Genomic DNA, 19,325 nt, shown 5'->3' on the forward strand with positions numbered 1-19,325 from the left:
GGTGTCCATGCTCCATTTTCCTGGATGTTCATGCTCCATTTTCCTGGGTGTCCATTCTCCTGTGTCCCTTCCTCCCTCTGCTGGAAGAGAGAGCTGAGCAGTGCCAGAGCCTGGGACCAGGTCATGCACTGGGACCAACTCCACAGGAGTTTCCACTTTCAGCAGGGAAAATCTTTCCGTATTCCCAATTGCAACTTGCTTTGTCCTTAATTTTGGGGGGTTTATTTATTTATTTCCTAAATAAATTCAGTTAAGTAGTAAGGATTTCCCTATTTTGGAAAATCTCAGGGCCTCTTCCAAATTCTGTTATAATTAGTTCAAGACTATCTCCAACTGTTTTCCTGAGAGGAAACCTTTCCTTGGCTGCGGAATGTTGGCTCCAGTTCCCTGGAATCCTTTAGCAGTGTGATATCTGCTGACAGGATGCAGGTTTTGGAGTGATTGCTCCAGGCTTTAGCAGAGCAAGATCTGGGTCTGGGAGCCATTTCTGGCACTGCTGCCTGTTCTGGGAGCTGTGTCAGAGATTGGGTGCCTTGATTCCAGGGGCTGAACTTTGGCTCCAGAAGTTGTTTTGATGTTCTCACTCACTCTGCTTTCAGGGACATTATCCTGTGTTTGAGGAGGTAAAAATAGAACAAAAGCTGCTCAGGATTGTGAGGAAGGACTAAACTCCATCCCTCAGGGCTGCACAAGGCAGTGGTGCAGCACAGAGCTGTCTGCCCAGCCCTCACTGAGCCCAGCTTTTGGCACAGGTGGCTGTATGTGATGAGATCAATGTTTCTTTAATTGTTCTGTTTTAAGTTGATGCCAGCCTCACTTTCTGAACTCAGGGAAGTTTTTGTGAACTTTTTCACACAGGTGAAAATGAGGAGCCATGAACTGGGCACTCCTGAATGGTTACAAAAGCAGCAAATGAGGTGCATATGAGCAGAATGAAAGTTCAGATTCTTCAATGTTGTCATGTGAGACCCTGTAAAGCTCTGATTTTCTTCCTTTGATCATACCAGAACCTCCTCTCACACACTCCAAATTCTTCTGTAACTTTGTCAGAACAATCCCCCTTGAAATCCCAACAAGCACAGATGTTCAGGCAGATTTCAGAGTGAGAATGAATAATGAAAGTTCATTATGTTCTACAATGTCCCATTTGGAGCAGCCAGCTTGTTCTGAGCACTGGTGTGAGCTGCAGTGGGCTCTGGGGCTCTCTGACCGGGCTGTGGTTCAGGAGACAGCCACGGATGCTCCTTCCCTCCGCTCTTTGTGATGGACAGGGAAAGGTTTCCTGCCTGGGAAGGTGCCCGAGGTCTCTGCATTCAGCACAGGCTGGGACTGCCAGGGCTGACAGAAGAGCTGTAAAACTTCTCCTCCAGTGGCCTCAGGTGGCAATGCTGATTCCTGTTCCAGGGGATCCCATTCCCATGCAGAAGCTGTGGCTTCAGGCAGCCCCTGTCCCTGCCATCAGTGTCTGTCTGTCCCTGCCATCAGTGTCTGTCTGTCCCCTGTCCCTGGCATCAGTGTCTGTCTGTCCCCTGTCCTGTCATCAGTGTCTGTCTGTCCCCTGTCCCTGCCATCAGTGTCTGTTCCCTGTCCCTACCATCAGTGTCTGTCTGTCCCTGTCAGTGTCTGTCTGTCCCCTGTCCCTGCCATCAGTGTCTGTCTGTCCCTGCCATCAGTGTCTGTCTGTCCCTGTCAGTGTCTGTCTGTCCCCTGTCCCTGCCATCAGTGTCCTGTCTGTCCCTGCCATCAGTGTCTGTCTGTCCCTGTCAGTGTCTGTCTGTCCCCTGTCCCTGCCATCAGTGTCTGTCTGTCCCCTGTCCTGTCATCAGTGTCTGTCTGTCCCCTGTCCCTGCCATCAGTGTCTGTCTGTCCCTGTCAGTGTCTGTCTGTCCCTGCCACCAGTGTCTGTCCCCTCGTGCAGTGCCCTCGTGTGCCCATGGCAGCTCTGCCTCTGGCTGTGCTCACCCTGAGTGCATCAGGTCTGGAAACAGATCACACAAAATGATCCATTATGGGAAAATGAGTGTGGGGGAAGTTGAGAAGAAGGAAAAATTTCCCCTTCTATTGTTCCCACCCTAATCCAAGCCCTCCTTGGGTGTGGTGGTGATGTAGAGAGACTCCCTTGCCTGCTGCCATCCAGCATCCTTGAACAGCAAGGAAAGAAGGAAATATCCATGGAAATGACTTCATTGTTCCCTATCCTTGGTGTAAGGACAGTAATTTTATTGTTGAGCTTGGAGAGTGCAGTTTATAAAGGCAGGGTGTGTTTTCTCCTGGGAGCACAGTAAATGAGTGAAGGATCTCTCTTTCAGTTTTCCTTAGCACATTGTGGAAATTGGAATTTTCCTGCCGTGGGTTTTGCTGGGCAGGGCGGTGCAGGGGAGCAGGGTGGGCAGCAGGGCTGGGCAGCAGCTCCTCTCTGTGTGCAGATCCTCGCAGGGCAGCTCTCAGGATGTGAAGGGCCCACCGAGGCCAGGCTGGGGCAGGAGGGACCCCTGCTCCTCCAGGGCAAAGGCTCTGCTGCCAGCCCTGGCCGCAGGCTCTGCTCCCTGCACTGCACCGTTCCTGCTGCTCTTTACTGCAGCCTCCTCGCCCCCTGCGCTCGCGCTGGGACAACGTGTGCACCCTCTGTGCCTTTGGGAAGCCACCGGCTCCAGGGTTTTGGATCCTGATATCATCTCCACTGGAATTCGGCTCAGCCATTTTGCTTCCCTTTTCTACTTCAGTGTCTTTTCTCTTACATGTCTTCCTAACATTTATACAGACCAATGTTCACTGTCTGCTCGTGGCAGACATTTATACAGACCAATTTATACATTTATACAGACCAATTCATAAATTTATACATTTATACAGACTAATTTATACATTTATACACACCAATTTATACATTTATACAGTGTTCATTGTCTGCTCATGGCAGACATTTATACAGACCAATTTATACCTTTATACAGACCAATTTATACATTCATACAGACCAGTTTATACATTCATACAGACCAGTTTATACATTTATACAGACCAGTTTATACATTTATACAGACCAGTTTATACATTAATACAGACCAATTTATACATTTATACAGACCAATTTATACATTCATATAGACCAGTTTATACATTTATACAGACCAGTTTATACATTCATACAGACCAGTTTATACATTTATACAGACCAGTTTATACATTCATACAGACCAATTTATACATTCATATAGACCAGTTTATACATTTATACAGACCAATTTATACATTTTATACAGACCAGTTTATACATTCATACAGACCAGTTTATACATTCATACAGACCAATATTCACTGTCTGCTCATGGTTGCAGTGCTGCACTTGCACCAAGTGCCCAAGGAGCCCCACAGGGAGCTGCTGCTCTGCTCATCATTTGCTGCTTGATTAAAATGTTTTCAATGGAAGATAAGCAGGCATTTAGGATTCCTACTACATCTGTAAGTGGCCTTGGCAATGCTCAGGGATAAATGCATCCTGTGCTTAAGCAGTTCACAGTTACCATTGTCATGGTGACCTTTGCTGTTGTCCTCATTCAAATCTGGCAGGAGATAAAGGGTGGAACATTTCTGAGAAGCAGAGGAGAGTGAAAAAAGCTCATTAATATTTCACTGAGGAGTGGTGAATGAAATCACACAGTTACTCCCATGAATTTTCTTATCAGCAGACAAAATGGAGTGGAGGGATCGTGGCACTGGCAGACATTTCTTGCAGGAAGAATTCAGTTCTGCCTCCTGTTTGAACAGATTTGAAGGGTTTAAGAGACGTGTTCTCATTGAACAGGGAGCTGCGCCAGACTTGACCAGCTCCCAGTTCTCCCAGCTGCTGAAGGTTAGAGATACCCAGTGAGTGATACCAGAACACTGCCTTAAGATCTTTGTTCTGTTTTAATTGAAATCGAGGACTGAAGGGAGGCTGGGCATTGGCAAGGAAATAGGAAATGTACTGTCTCAAAATAGGATAGCAGAGAGGACACTGCTAGGGGCTCAAAGCCCAGTGATATCTCCACTGTGAAAAGGCTTCTGCAGGTCTTTCAGAGGCACTGATATATGAGACATTAAAATAATAACAGAATCTGATTCAGGAGCCAGCTCCATTTCAGAACTGTGGTACTGGACATCAGGCCCTCGTGGAGTGCTGGCACAGGGGTGAATAATACAAAATCTGTAATAAAAGCACTGGTAAAATGGACAGGAAAACAAAATTACTGCACCTCTCCCTATGACATAAATCTATTTTCTGTCCTCTAGGGCTTGTTTTCTGCCATTTGTGAGAAAGAAAGGCCCATTTTGCCATCTAATGCAGCTTGCTCCAAATGAGTTTCAATTTTCTCTAGACTAGGAAATTTTTTGCAGGTCCTAACAACTTCAGGAATTCCAGCAGTAAAGGCTTTTGATGGGATTCTCCAATTTAGGCTCAGGGTCTAACAGTAATCTTTTTTTCCAGGCCCAATGCATCTGGCAGCATCTGGGCATGTAATCCTGGGGAAAAAAGGGTTCCTGGTGATTAAAAATAATGCCAGAACCCCAGCACCCCACCCCAGAAATAAAGCCATCATTTTGGGCTTGGACTTAACACTTTATCTCTCAGGTTAACAACTGTAAGCTAAAGAAAGTTGCATATTTGCATTCATTTTTGCTCATATAGCAGTGAAGTTAAATTTAGTTTGTAAAAAAACCTCACAAAAATACTATGTGTGCATACAAATCAGGCTGTTTTGTGAAGCTCAGTAAACACAAAGGAAGCAGCATTTTAATCCAAATGAGGAATTGCATCCTAATCACCTCTGAGCACATGCATATTGCATAAGTGCATGTTCTGCAAAGCAAACGCTGTGTAAGGGGCTGCTGATCCTCAGCTCTCTGAGCACTGGCCAGGCTGGCTCTGCATAAACCCAGCCTAAGGGAGCCCTGCTCGCTCATGGCTGTGGGGATGTTGGATAAAATAAACCAGAGCAGCAGCCGTGGTGCGGGGAGCGACGCTGGGGAAGAGGGAACAGGAAAGCCTTATCAATGTGATTGTCTGGCAAAAGATTTGAGAATATGGAAACTATGAGTGAGATTGAAATGAAAGCAAGCTCTGAGATCCATCAGTTACTGAACAACTGGAAAACAATGGTGTGGCCAGCTGAAGGTGATCCCCTTTTGGATGGAACAACACCCTCTGCTTGCAGACAGGCCTAAGGGTCAGAGCAGACCCTACAGCTTGGCAGAAGGGGCCCAAAGAGGAGTTTGTAGGGTTTAAAATGGAACACAGGATGGTGATGTAATGATTCTTATAGGCTGTGTGTAAATGCTGTAGGATTTGTGTATTGTACTAGATTGGTTAGTGGGAATCAGAATATCCAACACAGAAGAAGATTTATTGTATTGGAACAGGAACCTTGCTCTCTTAGCTCTTGCCCCTTTTACTCTCTTACCTTTTTACTCTCTTATGCTTTGGCTCTCTTGCCTTTTTTACTCTCTCACCCTCTCATCCTCTCTCCCCCTCTCTTCTCTGGGGCCTGCTCCAGCTGTGCCTGGCAGCTCCCAGCAGGGCCCAGCACCCAGGCCCTTTGCAATAACCCCAAGTTCCACAGCCAGAAGAAGATTTATTGTATTGTAATGAGAACCCTGCTCTCTCATCCTCTTTCCCACTCTCTTTATCTCTCTCCCTCTCTCAGTCCTGCTCTGAGCTGTGCCTGGCAGCTCCCAGCAGGGCCCAGCACCCAGGCCCTTTGCAATAACCCCAAGTTCCAGACCTGGCCCCGGAGATCTCTGCTCTCCATCCATCCTGCCCGTGCCACCCCCGATGCTCCGGCAGAGCAGCACAGAGCTCTCTGCTGCCAGAGCTGCTCCCTGACCGTGTCTGGGCAGGGCTGAGCTCTCAGGCCCTGCTTGTTCCCAGGTGATGCTCCAGGAGGGGCTGGGTGTCCCCAGGAGGAGGGGACCGGCTGTCCCAGGGATGGGGACACTGCTTTACCAGCTGTGACACTGAGGGACTCCACTTCCCTGTGCACACAGAGCCCAGCTTGTCACCAGCCCCAGGGAATAAGATGAACGCATGAATTGAAAAGATTCAGTGTTTGAAAACACTCTGCCTTCTTCTCAAGCATGATTTCTTTTCTCTTTCTCTGAAACCTTCATCTCTGGGGCAGTGAGCCATGGTTTCCATCTAGACTGATGGAGGAAGGGGGTTGTGGCAGGGCTTTCCATGCTGACACACTCTGTCCAGCCTGGGCTGGCCCTCAGCCTGGCTCCTGCAGTCTGTCACCATCTGAGTCTCAGAAACCACACATCAGAGAGGCTGGAACTGTCCCTGCAGCTGCAAGGCTGTTTGCTAAGTGTGATTTTATCATCTTTGGGACGTTTTCCCTCACAATTTCATTAAAATATTCATGAGTTCTTTCTCTCGACTGGAATCATTAATAAATAGTTGATGTCAGAGGCATAGCCCTGCACTTCCTTTCTGGATGGATCTTTCAATATTCCACACGTTCCCAATGTGACACCTCCTGATCAGGGTGCAGAGCTCTGCCTTGTCAGGTGTTCCTGCCCTGAGCATCCCCTCCTCAGACACACGAGGGACTCTGACCCTGCCAGGGCACTTCCCAAGGCACAGATTCCCAGCAACTTCAGCGGGCGGCAGCCCTGGAGCCTGGGCTGAAGGTTCCCCATCAAATGCAGGGTGTAGGTAAGAGCAGTGCTAACCAGCACTGTTCTTACACAAGCTCCTGGTTCTCTAGAGGCAGAATTTGGTTCCAGAGCTTTCAATCTGTCATTAAAACTCAATTTGATCACAACTCCTGGGGCTGAATTTCCCAATGTGCTTCCTCTGCCTCCTTTGGAGCTGGGTGGGAGAGAAGGTGATGGGGAAGTAAAGGTGGAGCAATGAGGGGCTGAGACAACCCACAGCAGAGCTCCTGGGCATGCACAGCAGGCAGGGAAATGTGCAGCTTTACACATGGCTCTTGCAGCCATTAATTTTATCTTTATTGGAGAAAGTCCCATGTACACAGCCGATTTTCTGCTGCTTCCAGATGGGGTCACAGCTGGGTCACTCCAAGCATATGCCCTCTTCTATTTTATTCCCTCCCTTCAGAAAGGGATCACTGTTTCCTCAGTTTGGATTCTCTGTTTAACCCTCCCTGTGCAGTTTCCCACAGTGGTGTGGTGTTGCAGACTGCACAGCACTGGCTTTTCTCCCACATGCCAGCGACATTTGGGAGCCTCCCCAGCAGGAGTGGCTCCTGAGCAGTGTGGCATGGCTGGGTTTGCTCAGGGCCAGGTGTGACCTCACTGACTCTCTGGGTTTCAGGTGTTCCACTGCGGCTGCAGCACCACAGCAAGCCCAGAATCACTCACCCGCCTCCTGCTGCCCCATGAGCTGCACTCCCAGCCTGCTGGGCTCTGTGTGAAGGGGGGCCAGAGGGGAGGTCCCATCTCGATGGATCTTCTCTTTGGGACCATTCCTGAGCGGGGAGAATTCACAGCAGGATAAGGAATAAATCCAGGAGCAGTGAAGGACAGCTCTGGCGTGGGGATGTTGCATGTGCAGGGATGGCAGGGAAGGAGAGAACAGGCACTGAGGAGCCTGCAGCTCCCTGCCTGCCTGGCACTGCCCTGGCGTGCCCCACACACACAGGGGTGCCTCCTCCTGCCTCCAGGCCTCTGCACCACCACTGCCCGTGCCTTTCTGTGCCATTCCACTCTCCCTGTTTCCTTAGAAAAACCGGGACACAGGGCGCAGTGATAACTGGAGGAAATCCCACCATGTTGTAAGTTATGATAAAAGCTGCCACAGGGAGTAGCAAGGTGCAGTTCAGATCACAGACACGCTGTGTGAGAAGAAAAACTGAAGTAATAAGTCACCTGCCTTGAACGAGCAAGGCAATAAAAGTGCCTTTCTTCCCAAGAGCACTGATGAACATTCCCTTGCAAACACAAACGGGGGCACAGGACGGGCTGCTCTGCCCGCAGCGCCGAGAGCTGCGGGAGGCAGAGGAAGGAAGCAGGGCAGGGACGTGGGTGAGGAGGAGGATCTGAGGGACCCTGCGGGGAGTTCCTTGCTCCCTGCAGTCGGGCCAGGTGCCTGTGACGGCTGAGGGCACAGCAGAGCAGCTTCTCAGCACCACCTGATGAGGCTCGGGGTGGGGTCGTGCGAGGAATGAAGGCTTTCAGAGCGGCCACGGGCAGATGCCAGCGTGCTGCCTCAGTGCCACAGCTCCCTGCCGTCCCCGAACGGTGTCCGGGAGCATCCGTGTGCCCGAGCGGGAGTGGGAATGCCGCAGGGAGAGCAGAGCCCGTCCTGCATCCGCCCATCCTGCCCCAGGGAGCACGGGCACTGCAGGCGGGGTGCGAGCGCGGAGCCGCTGGGCACTGCCGGCAGGGACAGCCCGGGCTGACACCCTGGGCAGTGACACCCTGGGCAGTGACACCCTGGGCTGACATGCTAGGCTTCCATCCGGGGCTGACATCGTGGGCTGATAGTCCGGGCTGACACCCTGGGCTGACATGCTAGGCTGACATCCTGGGCTGCCATCCCGGGCTGACACCCTGGGCTGATATCCCGGGCTGACACCCTGGGCTGATATCCCGGGCTTACACCCTGGGCTGATATCCCGGGCTTACACCCTGGGCTGGTATCCCGGGCTGACATCCTGGGCAGTGACACCCTGGGCTGCCATCCCGGGCTGCCATCAGCCGGCAGCGCTCGGCGGAGGTGTGGCTTGGCGGGGCCGCTGATGCTGCCGCTCAGCCGGGAGGGGCCGGGCTGGCAGCGTCCCTGCTCCCTCCTGCGGGCACGGCTGCTCCCGCTCCCTCCTGCGGGCACCGCTCCTCTCCCGCTCCCTCCTGCGGGCACGGCTGCTCCCGCTCCATCCTGCGGGCACGGCTGCTCCCGCTCCCTCCTGCGGGCACCGCTCCTCTCCCGCTCCATCCTGCGGGCACGGCTGCTCCCGCTCCATCCTGCTGGCACCGCTCCTCTCCCGCTCCCTCCTGCGGGCACGGCTGCTCCCGCTCCCTCCTGCGGGCACCGCTCCTCTCCCGCTCCATCCTGCGGGCACCGCTCCTCTCCCGCTCCCTCCTGCGGGCACGGCTGCTCCCGCTCCCTCCTGCGGGCACCGCTCCTCTCCCGCTCCATCCTGCGGGCACGGCTGCTCCCGCTCCCTCCTGCGGGCACGGCTGCTCCCGCTCCCTCCTGCGGGCACCGCTCCTCTCCTGCTCCATCCTGCTGGCACCGCTCCTCTCCTGCTCCATCCTGCTGGCACCGCTCCTCTCCTGCTCCATCCTGCTGGCACCGCTCCTCTCCTGCTCCATCCTGCTGGCACCGCTCCTCTCCCGCTCCCTCCTGCGGGCACCGCTCCTCTCCCGCTCCCTCCTGCGGACACGGCTGCTCCCGCTCCCTCCTGCGGGCACCGCTCCTCTCCGCTCCCTCCTGCGGGCACCGCTCCTCTCCCGCTCCATCCTGCCGGCTCCTCCCGGTCCATCCTGCGGGCACGGCTGCTCCCGCTCCCTCCTGCCGGCTCCGCTCCTCCCGCCGCAGCTCCGGCAGCTCCCGCAGCCTCTCCCGATGCTGCTCTGGCTGCCCCAGCCCCGGCAGGGCCGTGCTCTGCCCGCCGCAGCCGCGCTCGGCAGTGGGGCAGTGCCTGCCATCCGGCACAGGGACACCCGAGCAGCCCCAGTTCACCACCTGACAGCACCGAAACGATTTTGAAGAATTCAATTTTTTTTTTTTCCAGCACCTTTGCTGCTTCATTGTTGCCTGGCTTTTTGAGCATGAGTTCTGGTCATTAGGGGTGCTGCCACCGGAATATTTCTTCATCAGATGCTACAGAAGAGAGTCTAGGAAAACAAAGAAACTTGTGATGTGGAGCTGACAGTTCTGGTTTCAGCTGGTGACAACTTGCAGAATCAGTGAGAAGGCAAAGGACAAAATGCCCAGGACAATGTCGGTGACTCCTGGTAATTTGTCACTCAATGGGACGAGCTTCTCGACTGAGCATCACAGCATTATGGACAAGCCCAGTGAGCAGAGAACTTGGAATGTCTTTCTGTTCTGCTTGACTTTTGCCATTGCACTCCCAGCCCTTCTGGGCAGCATTTATTCACTAGTTTCCCTGCTGAAACTGCAGACCAAGAGCACGGTTTCGATGCTTGTGACCTCTTTGGCAGCAGATGATCTGATCAGCATCGTGCCAGTGATTATTTTCATGCTCATGCAGTGGTCAAGCGAAGTCCTGCCCCAGCCTCTGTGCACGACCTCAGCGTTTTTGTACTTATTCCAGGGCATTTCTAGCAACCTGAAAGGGTCTCTTATAGTTTCTTACAACTTCTACACCCTCAGCACGCCCGGGACACTGAGCTGCAGCTCCTCCAAGCGCCGTGTGAGTGTGGTATGGGCCATCCTCAGCATCTGGACTGCCAGCCTGCTGCTGTGCACTTTGCCTCTCTGTGGCTGGGGCAGGTACATCCCCACGTCCTGGGGCTGCTTTGCCGACTGTGCCAGCTCCTACATCCTGTTGGTGTTGGTTGTGTACTCGCTGTGCTTCTCCCTCCTGGCCGTGCTGGCCGTTCCCGTCTCGCTGCAGCTGCTGTGCTCGGGGGAGCCCCAGCTGCTGCACCCCGAGCAGGGCTCTGGGGGCTGCAGCTGCCCTGGGGCTCCGTGGGGCTGCGGGGCCCCTCCGCTGCCACTGCCGGAGCCGGGGGACAGACCCCGGGAGCCTCGCCCAGCCTCGGAGGCGCTGTTTGGGAAGGGTGTGGCTGAGAGCGGCGCACAGAGCTGGAGCTCCACCGTGGGCTTGGCCCAGAAACGATTCTCGCTGATCCTGGCACTGACCAAAGTCCTTCTCTGGCTGCCAATGATGGTAAATTCTCAGATGGCTTCACTTTCCAATGCTCACTTACATTTCAGTGGGACATCACCTGTGGGCCATGGATTGGAACAGAAGAACAGTGGCCATTGCAGCTGTTCCTCGTAGGGTAGTTGAGCCAGCAGAGGTCCTCTCCAGCAGGTCTGTGTCACTGCATGAGTTTCACTGGAGCCCAGTGTGTTTGGCAGAGCCTGGTTCATGGCTCTGACGCTCTCCCATCACATCATTCATGTCATGGGAACACCGGGGCAGTAAGGTCCCCCTTGGGTACTGCCAGCTGTGGGACAGGGCTTGCTCAGCAGTCTGGGCTGGGAATTGAGCTAAGGGCTCCTCTGTCCTGTCCTCTGAGATGCATCCTTTGGGTTAAAAAAGAGGAGTTTGGCAGGAAAATGCAGTTTGGTGGCACCTTTGTAAACGCTGTAGTGCTGGGGCGGGAGGGAGCGCTGCTGTGGGCATGTGTGTGTGTTTGGGGACAGAAACCTGAGAAAGGGATCTGCTGGGAGCAGGGAACATGGGGCTCCTCGGTGCCACACAGGACTGGCTGGCACTGGCAGCTGCTCACTGGTGCTCAGCATCTACATTTAGCTTCAGTGAGGGTTTTTCTGAGAAATGCAGCGTGAGAGGAGAGCAGTCAGTGTGTTTCCTCTGCTACCTGTTGGAGCCAGAAGCTGTCCTCAGCCAACACTAATGACAGTCTGTGTCCTACAGGGGTGTCATATCCACAGCGAGATGTTCTCCTTGGTCCTGGAAGCATCTCCTGCGCCCAAAGTGATTTACATTTCCAAATGCTCTGCCTTTCAGATACAGATGGCTGTCCAGTACGCCACTGGGCTGCAGAGCCTTTCCTTTGAGGCTCTGAGCTTGCTGCTGACCGTGCTGGCTGCTGCAGTCACCCCCGTGTTTGTGCTGTCCCAGCACTGGCTCCACCTGCCCTGCGGCTGCGTCATCAACTGCAGGAGGAGCTCCTATGCAGTGTCTGCACCAGGGGCCAAAAGTAAGTGTGGAAGGGTTCTTGGTGTGACAGAGGTAGCCACACCTGTCCTGGGAACCTTCTTGGCATCCTCTAGAGCCCTGTTTTTGCTTGGGCTTTGTGTAAAAATAGCTGGAGGAACAGAGGGGGACAGGTGGAAGAGACCCACAGGGATCATCTGGTCTCAACTGCAAATGTTAAGGGCTAAATATTTCTGAGGATGTGGGAGTTGTTTCCCATTCTCTGGAGTGAAAATCCTCTACCATCAGTGGACGAATTCCTGACATTCCCTGCTTGTTCAGGGAGAAAGAACTCCTGAATGTTAGAGAAAAGCCTCAGTGCATGTCTTTCACTTGCTTTAAACACCATCCAGGTGCAGAATGGCTTGTGCTGCCCCTGCTGCCCTTCTAGCCACTTTCCCACAGAGAACAACTGCAGTTCATCTAGAAGGCAGCTCCTTCTCACAAGTCTTTCTTCTCAACAACTCCTTTTTTTAATGGAGGGAAAACTGCCTGTTTCCAGCAGGAGCTGGATAATTTATTGCATGTTTTAGCATGCCATTTGCATTGTGTTTGTAACCTCATTTTTCTTTTTGGTCCCAACTCCTAACACAGTTCCTTTCCTTCCTGCCTAGCCCAGCGTGGCGGTTTTGAGTTCAACCTGTCGTTCCAGCAGGGCTGTGGCATCTACAGGATATCCCTGGAGAGCCCTCCCCAGGCCAGCGGGGACGGCAAACCCTCGTCCCACCCCAGCCCGGTGGGCTCTGCCTGCGGGGAGCCGGGCAGAGGCAGGGACAGCCTGGGACAGACAGGGCCAGGGGCACCGGGACACGGCAGCAGCCCTGCCCCATTCCCTGAGGGACCAGAGTGGAGGCTGTGCCACCAGGAGAGCCACACGCCCGAGCTCTCAGACTGGGAGTGGTGCCGGAGCAGGTCCGAGAGGAACCCTCGGCAGGTAAAGGGGCAATCTGTTCTCTGCTGGTAGTAAGAGTTTCCTTATGAAATAGGAATGATTCTCACTGACAGTGATTCTTCTATGAGTCCCATTTTTATTTGGTAAAACTCATACGTGGCATTGAATAATGTTTAGTCACCACAGACGTATTTGCAGGTGTTGATCCTGCAATAATTTCTCACTTGTCTTCTTATTTGTGGGGTTTTCTTATTTTGTGTGCACCTGCATGGTTTGTATATGGTAAGAAGTAAGTATGAATGATGTTACTTTATCTTAATGAATAGGAAGTTTCTCTCCAAAAGCTGACATTTTCCTGAGAATTCTCCTGTGGAATTCAGTGGCCATTGGGCATTGCAGCAGGTGGGAGTGGGGTGAGAGCCCAGGTGAAGCCTGTGAGACAGGAGCTCTGGAAGGCTTCATTAGGAAGGGCTCTCTGGAAGTCACCTGCTCCAAGCAGGATGATTTCAGGGCCAGATCAGCTCGTGCTCAGCCTCTGCACATGCACAGGAGATGGATAAGGTGTATTTTCTATTCAAATATGGGCTTCTCTCTCCATCTGATAAACACAAGTTTATCATCTGAGTCACAGTAGGAATTTGGCTGATGTTTCAAATGGGACTGATCATCCCTTTCATAAAAAACCAATGCTCACACTCTTGCAGTGTGCAGAGATGAATTCCTGCACTTGGGGGCAAAAGGGAGTGATGACTCAGCCTGGTTTTAATCTACCAGTTCTTGCCAAGGCCTCATGTGCCATGTACAGCTTGGTTAATAAAGTCACTAGATCAGGTTCATAACTCCTTGCAGGACTTTACAGATGATGTTTAAAAAAAACCCCAAAATTCCTTTCCCCGTGTGCCCTGGTGCCAGTTCAGCTGCAGCCTTGGCACTGCAGCAGGTGTGAGCAGCTCTGTGTGAGCAGCTGGCAGCGGCTGCCTGGGGGTGTTTTATGTGCCCTGGGGCCTTGTATGGCCCTTTTGGACATACTCTTCCCTTCTTGCAATGCAAACAACCACAACTCATGCACTTCTGACACCTTCCCAGGTATAACCCACTGCCAGGCACTGAAGCTCCTGTGGGTAAGAGCTCCAGGCTTTGCAGTCACAGCTCTGCCTGCTTCTGACATTCAGCAGGAGCTGCCAGAGCTTCACAGCTGACATTTGCTTTGCAGCTGGGAAAGGGCAGAGCCTGAAACCCCTGCAAGCTGTGTAAAAATAACTTTAATGCATTGCTCAGGTTTATGTTGGATGAAAGATCAATTTGGGCCACACATTAATGAGTTGAAAACCATCTCCTTTATTCATCATGTCTGCAAGTCCCAAAGTCTAAGAAAAGTCACTCTGTTCTCATCACTCTGCATTTCCTACATGTGTTAAAGAAGGAGATTCCCCCAGCATTGATTTGCCACATCCTTCTGCAGGAAATCCAGGGGCTCTTCTGAGAGTCCATAAATACAGGGGTTCTTGTTTTTTCTCATCAAGAGGAGGAGCTGTAAGAGCTGACAGCAGGAGGGCATCAGCCATCCCCACAGATGTGGGATCAGCCAGTTTGATGGAGGTTGATGCTTGAAGAGCAGGTGCCAGGCAGGACCCAGGATGCCTTTGGCTCCCTCTGGAAGCTGTGGGCCTGGAGAGTGGCACTTCCTTGGGGTGACAGTAGTGACTGTGGAGCTGCTTGGCTCTTCTGTAAGTAAAGAGTTGCTCCATCAAAGTGTTTTCTCTGGAATAAAACTGGCATGAGAGAATGAGGCAGCAAGGTCCATATTGAATATATGATAGGATGGCTGTAATGGAGAGGGAGAGAGAAAATTGTACTTGTCATGTCCAACTCCTGCTCGGCTGCATTTTTGAAAAATACCTTTAACATCTCATAAAATACCCGTGTATCTCCCTTCCTAAAGAGATTGAGTGTAAATATGTCATGTCTTATTTTGTCTATGCTTCAGTGCCCTCAGGCAACAAAAACTTCCCAGGCTGGCAGTTTGTTCCAGGCTTGCTGATTATTTTTCTCTACCTCATCTGTGGGTTGCCTTGAGGAAACTCTTTGAAGAGGCTGCACAGGACCTATTTCTGTGCCCTGCAAGGAAAGAGAGGGGGAGGCTGTGCAAGTGACTTCACTGAGGCGGAGCAGTGCAGGCAGGAGTGTTTGACATGGGAAATGCCCAGCATGTCCCTGGCTGCAGGAGGGTTGTGAACGCTCCCTTGACCACCAGGCACAGCACAGAAGCTGAGTTAGGAATGGCCCTGGAGGTTTCCATTGCTGGTGGGGATCTGCAATTCCAGCCCTGCTGATGTGCTGAGCTCTGCCCAACGGGGCTCTTCCTGCCCAGCTGCTTGGAACGTGTTCCTGATTTCCAAAGGGGCTCCTGTGGCTGGAAAATCAATGGAACCTTTCCCTTCACCTTCTCCCCCTGCTCCAGAGGCGTGTGCCCTCTGCGTGGTGCTCCCTGCTGCAGCTCCAGGGCCTCTGGCTCTCTCTGGAGCTGCAGAGGAATGCTGAGAGCAGGGACGTGTGCCCAGGGGGGGCAAGGCTGGACAGAGCTCCCACAGCCCTTCCCTGCAAGGTGTCCTCACCTTGGTGCTCTGTGCCCCTCCTGGTACTGACAGATACAAATCCTGCACCAGACTGGCAGTGGAAGTGCTGGGCTCAGCCCATCTCAGGTGAGCTTCTCTCTTCCTGCCATACCCCCTGGCTCTGCCTGTACTGCAGCCAGCCTCAAAAAAGGCAAATCATTGCAGAATTAATTTCACTGCAGCTAATTTGCACTCTTAGGGAAGTAGAAGGCTAAGCCTCTATTTTAAAACAAACAGAAAACTCATTGTCTCTGGAAAGGAGAAGCCAGGATCCTTACTGGAAACATTCTAAAAATAGACCTTTTCATCTCAAGACGTGTTTGACCAAAGTAATTAGGAATGCAAACTGCTCAGAGCTGTTTTACATTGCTGGGTTTCTGTTTGGGAAGGCAGCAGGGCCCAGGGGAGCAACAGGCACAGGGCACAAGCTCTTGGTGCAGAGCCCTGTCCCAGGCAGGAGCAGCCGAGTCCAGTGACCTGTGCCTCACTGGGGCACTGCTGGCACCCTGTGCTTTGCTGGCACTCCTGTGCTTCACCTGTGCCTCACCTGTGCCTCACTGGGGCACTGCTGGCACCCCTGTGCCTCACTGGGACACTGCTGGCACCCTGTGCTTTGCTGGCACTCCTGTGCTTCACCTGTGCCTCACCTGTGCTACACTGGGGCACTGCTGGCACCCTGTGCTTTGCTGGCACTCCTGTGCTTCACCTGTGCCTCACCTGTGCCTCACTGGGACACTGCTGGCACCCTGTGCTTTGCTGGCACTCCTGTGCTTCACCTGTGCCTCACCTGTGCTACACTGGGGCACTGCTGGCACCCCTGTGCCTCACTGGGGCACTGCTGGCACCCCTGTGCCTCACTGGGGCACTGCTGGCACCCTGTGCCTCACTGGGACACTGCTGGCACCCCTGTCTGCTCTTCCAGGGCCGGGGAAACCAGGAATTGGGAGGGACAGTCTACCAAGGACGGAACTAGTTGGTTCTGTCAGACACTGCAGAACCAGCTGGGATGGTGTCCCAGTGTCCCACGCAGCCCCAGCTGTGCTTTGACCATTTCCAAATGGAAATCTGAGTGTCAGAGCCTGTTCCAGCTGCTGTGGGCCTCAGGTACACCCAAGGCTTCCCTGTGGACAGTATCCTCCCTGGGGAATGCAGCCCAAACCCTGCTCAGGCAGCGGGAGCAGGACAGGAGCCTGCTCCTGACCCACAGGGATGCTGGGGGAGGCTTTGCCTTCCTGTCTTCTGTGAGCTCTGGAAGGTGGATGTGTAATTAAAGAATGAGGGATTTGCAGAGATTTCTCTGCTCAGAATACATCAGCATTCCGTAGGGAATGAGGACATTTGTGATTTATTTCACTGGGATTTTCTGGTCTTTGCTTTTGAAAAGTGCCTGTGCTGGTACATGGGGATCTCTGGTGAAATCCCTGTCCCAGATTCCAAAGCCAGGACACCCTCCAGGCATTGTGGGCAGGGGCTGCATGGGGGATGCCCTGGTGTGGGGAATCCTCTCCACAAACAGTGGAGCTTGGTGAGGAAAGGGCTGGGAGATGAAGGCAAACACTGAACTGCAGGGAACCCTGGGAGTGGGAGGCAAAATACCTCACAAGGTGTACCAGCAGAGTCTGGTTTGCTGTGGGTTCCTATGTACTGCATGGATGTGTCATGAGAAGCAAAAAGGGTAATTAATAATGGTATCAAGGACAAGATAAAGGTCACTTTCTGTTCTCATTAATAATAATTTATACTGAAAGTAATTCCAGTAATAATCAGTGCTACTTGGCTGTACCTAAACCCAGGATAAATGCATTTATCCCTCCCTTGGGCCCCATAACCATGGGTTTAGTCCCAGCACTTGTGTCCACAGTGCTCCCCAGAGCTCAGCATTGTGGTTTGCACTGACAAATGGATTCTGTACTTTAGAAACAGGTAAAGGTGTCTGGAATTGAACATTTCCACTGGAGCTGTTCAAGTGGGAAATGACAGCATTCAGTGTCTCCCTGGTTACTGACTGGGCAGTGACAGAGGAGGCTTGATGGGTCTTTTTCACTTTAACAGTAAATACTGATTTCTCCAGAGAAAGCTTGAGAAGACTTTCAGAAAGAGGCACTTTCAGAAAGTGATTGGAAATTTCTCATTCTCCAGACATGGAGTGCTCATTCCAGCAAGGGGAGATTGCTCATTCTCCCTCCAGGTGCCTCATGTTCAGTCTGGCAAATCAAAGAATTTGATTAAACTGGACATAACCTTGCACTGAAGGAATCAGCTTTTATTTAAACTCTGGTTTTCATATTCTGTAGATTTCACAGTCAGTCACAGGCACTTGGGACTTCATACACTAAGGTGTATAATACCACAAAAAACTTTTCACTACTCTTTCAAATCATAGATACTAGGTGTGTAAAATTCTGCAAGGAGCAGGCAGTAAGAGGAGTTAACAAGGGAGCAGAGTGGCTGATTGGTGCTGGATTTTGGGCAATGCCAGCACAGTGGCTGATTTTGCCAGATTTTGAGTAATCTCAGCACAGTGGGTTTGTGCTGGATTTTGGGTTATCTCAGCACAGTGGCTGATTTTGGTGGATTTTGGGTAATCTCAGCACAGTGGCTGATTGGTGCTGATTTTGGGCAATCTCAGCACAGTGGTTGATTTTGGTGGATTTTGGGTAATCTCAGCACAGTAACTGATTAGTGCTGGATTTTGGGCAATCAGCACTGGCCGATTTGTGCTGGATTTTGGGCAGTCTCAGCACAGTGGCTGATTGGTGCTGATTTTGGGCAATGTGGCTGATCTTGCCGGGTTTTGGGTAATCTCAGCACAGTGGCTGATCTTGCCGGGTTTTGGGCAGTCTCAGCACAGTGGCTGATTTTGCTGATTTTGGGCAATGTGGCTGATCTTGCCGGGTTTTGGGCAGTCTCAGCACAGTGGCTGATTTTGCTGATTTTGGGCAATGTGGCTGATCTTGCCGGGTTTTGGGCAATCTCAGCACGAACACTGTTGTTTCCCCGCAGCGCACGGGTGGAGCCCTGGCCGTGCCCCTCTGCGCCTTCCAGGGTACCGTGTCCCTGCAGGCTCCCGGCGGCAAAACGCTCTCCTTGTCCACGTACGAGGTGAGCTCCGAGGGGCAGCAGATCGCGCCCACGGCCAAGAAGATCGAGGTGTACCGCTCCAAGAGCGTCGGGCACGAGCCGAGCCCGGGCGAGCCCGGCTTCGCCGACACGAGCGTTAAGATTCACTTGGAGGTGCTGGAGATCTGCGACACCGCAGAGGCGCTGGACACCGTGTCCATCGTCAGCAGCATCAGCCAGTCCTCGGCGCACGCCCGCTCGCCCTCCCTGCGCTACTCCCGCAGGGAGAACCGGTTCGTGAGCTGCGAGCTGGGGGAAAGCGCCTCCTACTCCCTGCTGGTGCCGTCCAACAGCGACTTCAGCATCTCCATCCCGGACACGGTGGAGGCTCATCGGCGCAACAGCCAGCAGCAGCACTCGGCCAGGGCTGGCTACCAGGAGGAGATACAGCTGCTGAACAAAGCCTACCGAGAGCGGGAGGAGGCGGGCAGCGGCTGAAACAGGGGTTTAACCTGCACACCTCCGCTGCCCTGACAGGCAGTGCTGCGGTCTGGCACTTACCCGAGCAAATACCGTATCAGCTGGTTTTTTCCTATCAAGCAAATTTTGTTTAGGTGCACTGTTGAATCAATTCAAACTGTTAATGCTGTATCAAGGGGATAACAAATACTGAAGTGCTTTACAGCTTTCCACAGTGGATTTTAAGTTATTTGTTTATATACCTATTTATTTGAGGCACACGTGTGTCTAAAGGGAATCCGAAATAAAATCTTAAACCCCAGCTTTGGTGTTTGCCGGCACTGGGTGGCGTGTCTGCAGGGACCTGTGGAAAGGAGGCAGCAGCTCCACATGTGGGAGGTTACAGCAGCTTTCATTCACTTGCAGTCCTTGTCAACA

General features: G+C 52.5%; 1 protein-coding gene across 1 annotated transcript; it reads left to right on the forward strand.

Moving 5' to 3' along the window:
- The first annotated feature begins 9,701 nt into the window (after positions 1-9,701).
- LOC118700299 (probable G-protein coupled receptor 149) lies at positions 9,702-19,209 on the forward strand. Its single transcript, XM_036404690.1, has 4 exons — positions 9,702-10,865; positions 11,673-11,865; positions 12,476-12,795; positions 18,372-19,209. Exons 1-4 carry the CDS (start codon positions 9,936-9,938, stop codon positions 18,924-18,926), a joined length of 1,998 nt encoding a protein of 665 aa, XP_036260583.1. The 5' UTR covers positions 9,702-9,935; the 3' UTR covers positions 18,927-19,209.
- The last annotated feature ends 116 nt before the right edge of the window (positions 19,210-19,325 follow it).

The sequence above is a fragment of the Molothrus ater genome, chromosome 10, assembly GCF_012460135.2.
Source record: "Molothrus ater isolate BHLD 08-10-18 breed brown headed cowbird chromosome 10, BPBGC_Mater_1.1, whole genome shotgun sequence".
Lineage (NCBI taxonomy): Eukaryota > Metazoa > Chordata > Aves > Passeriformes > Icteridae > Molothrus > Molothrus ater.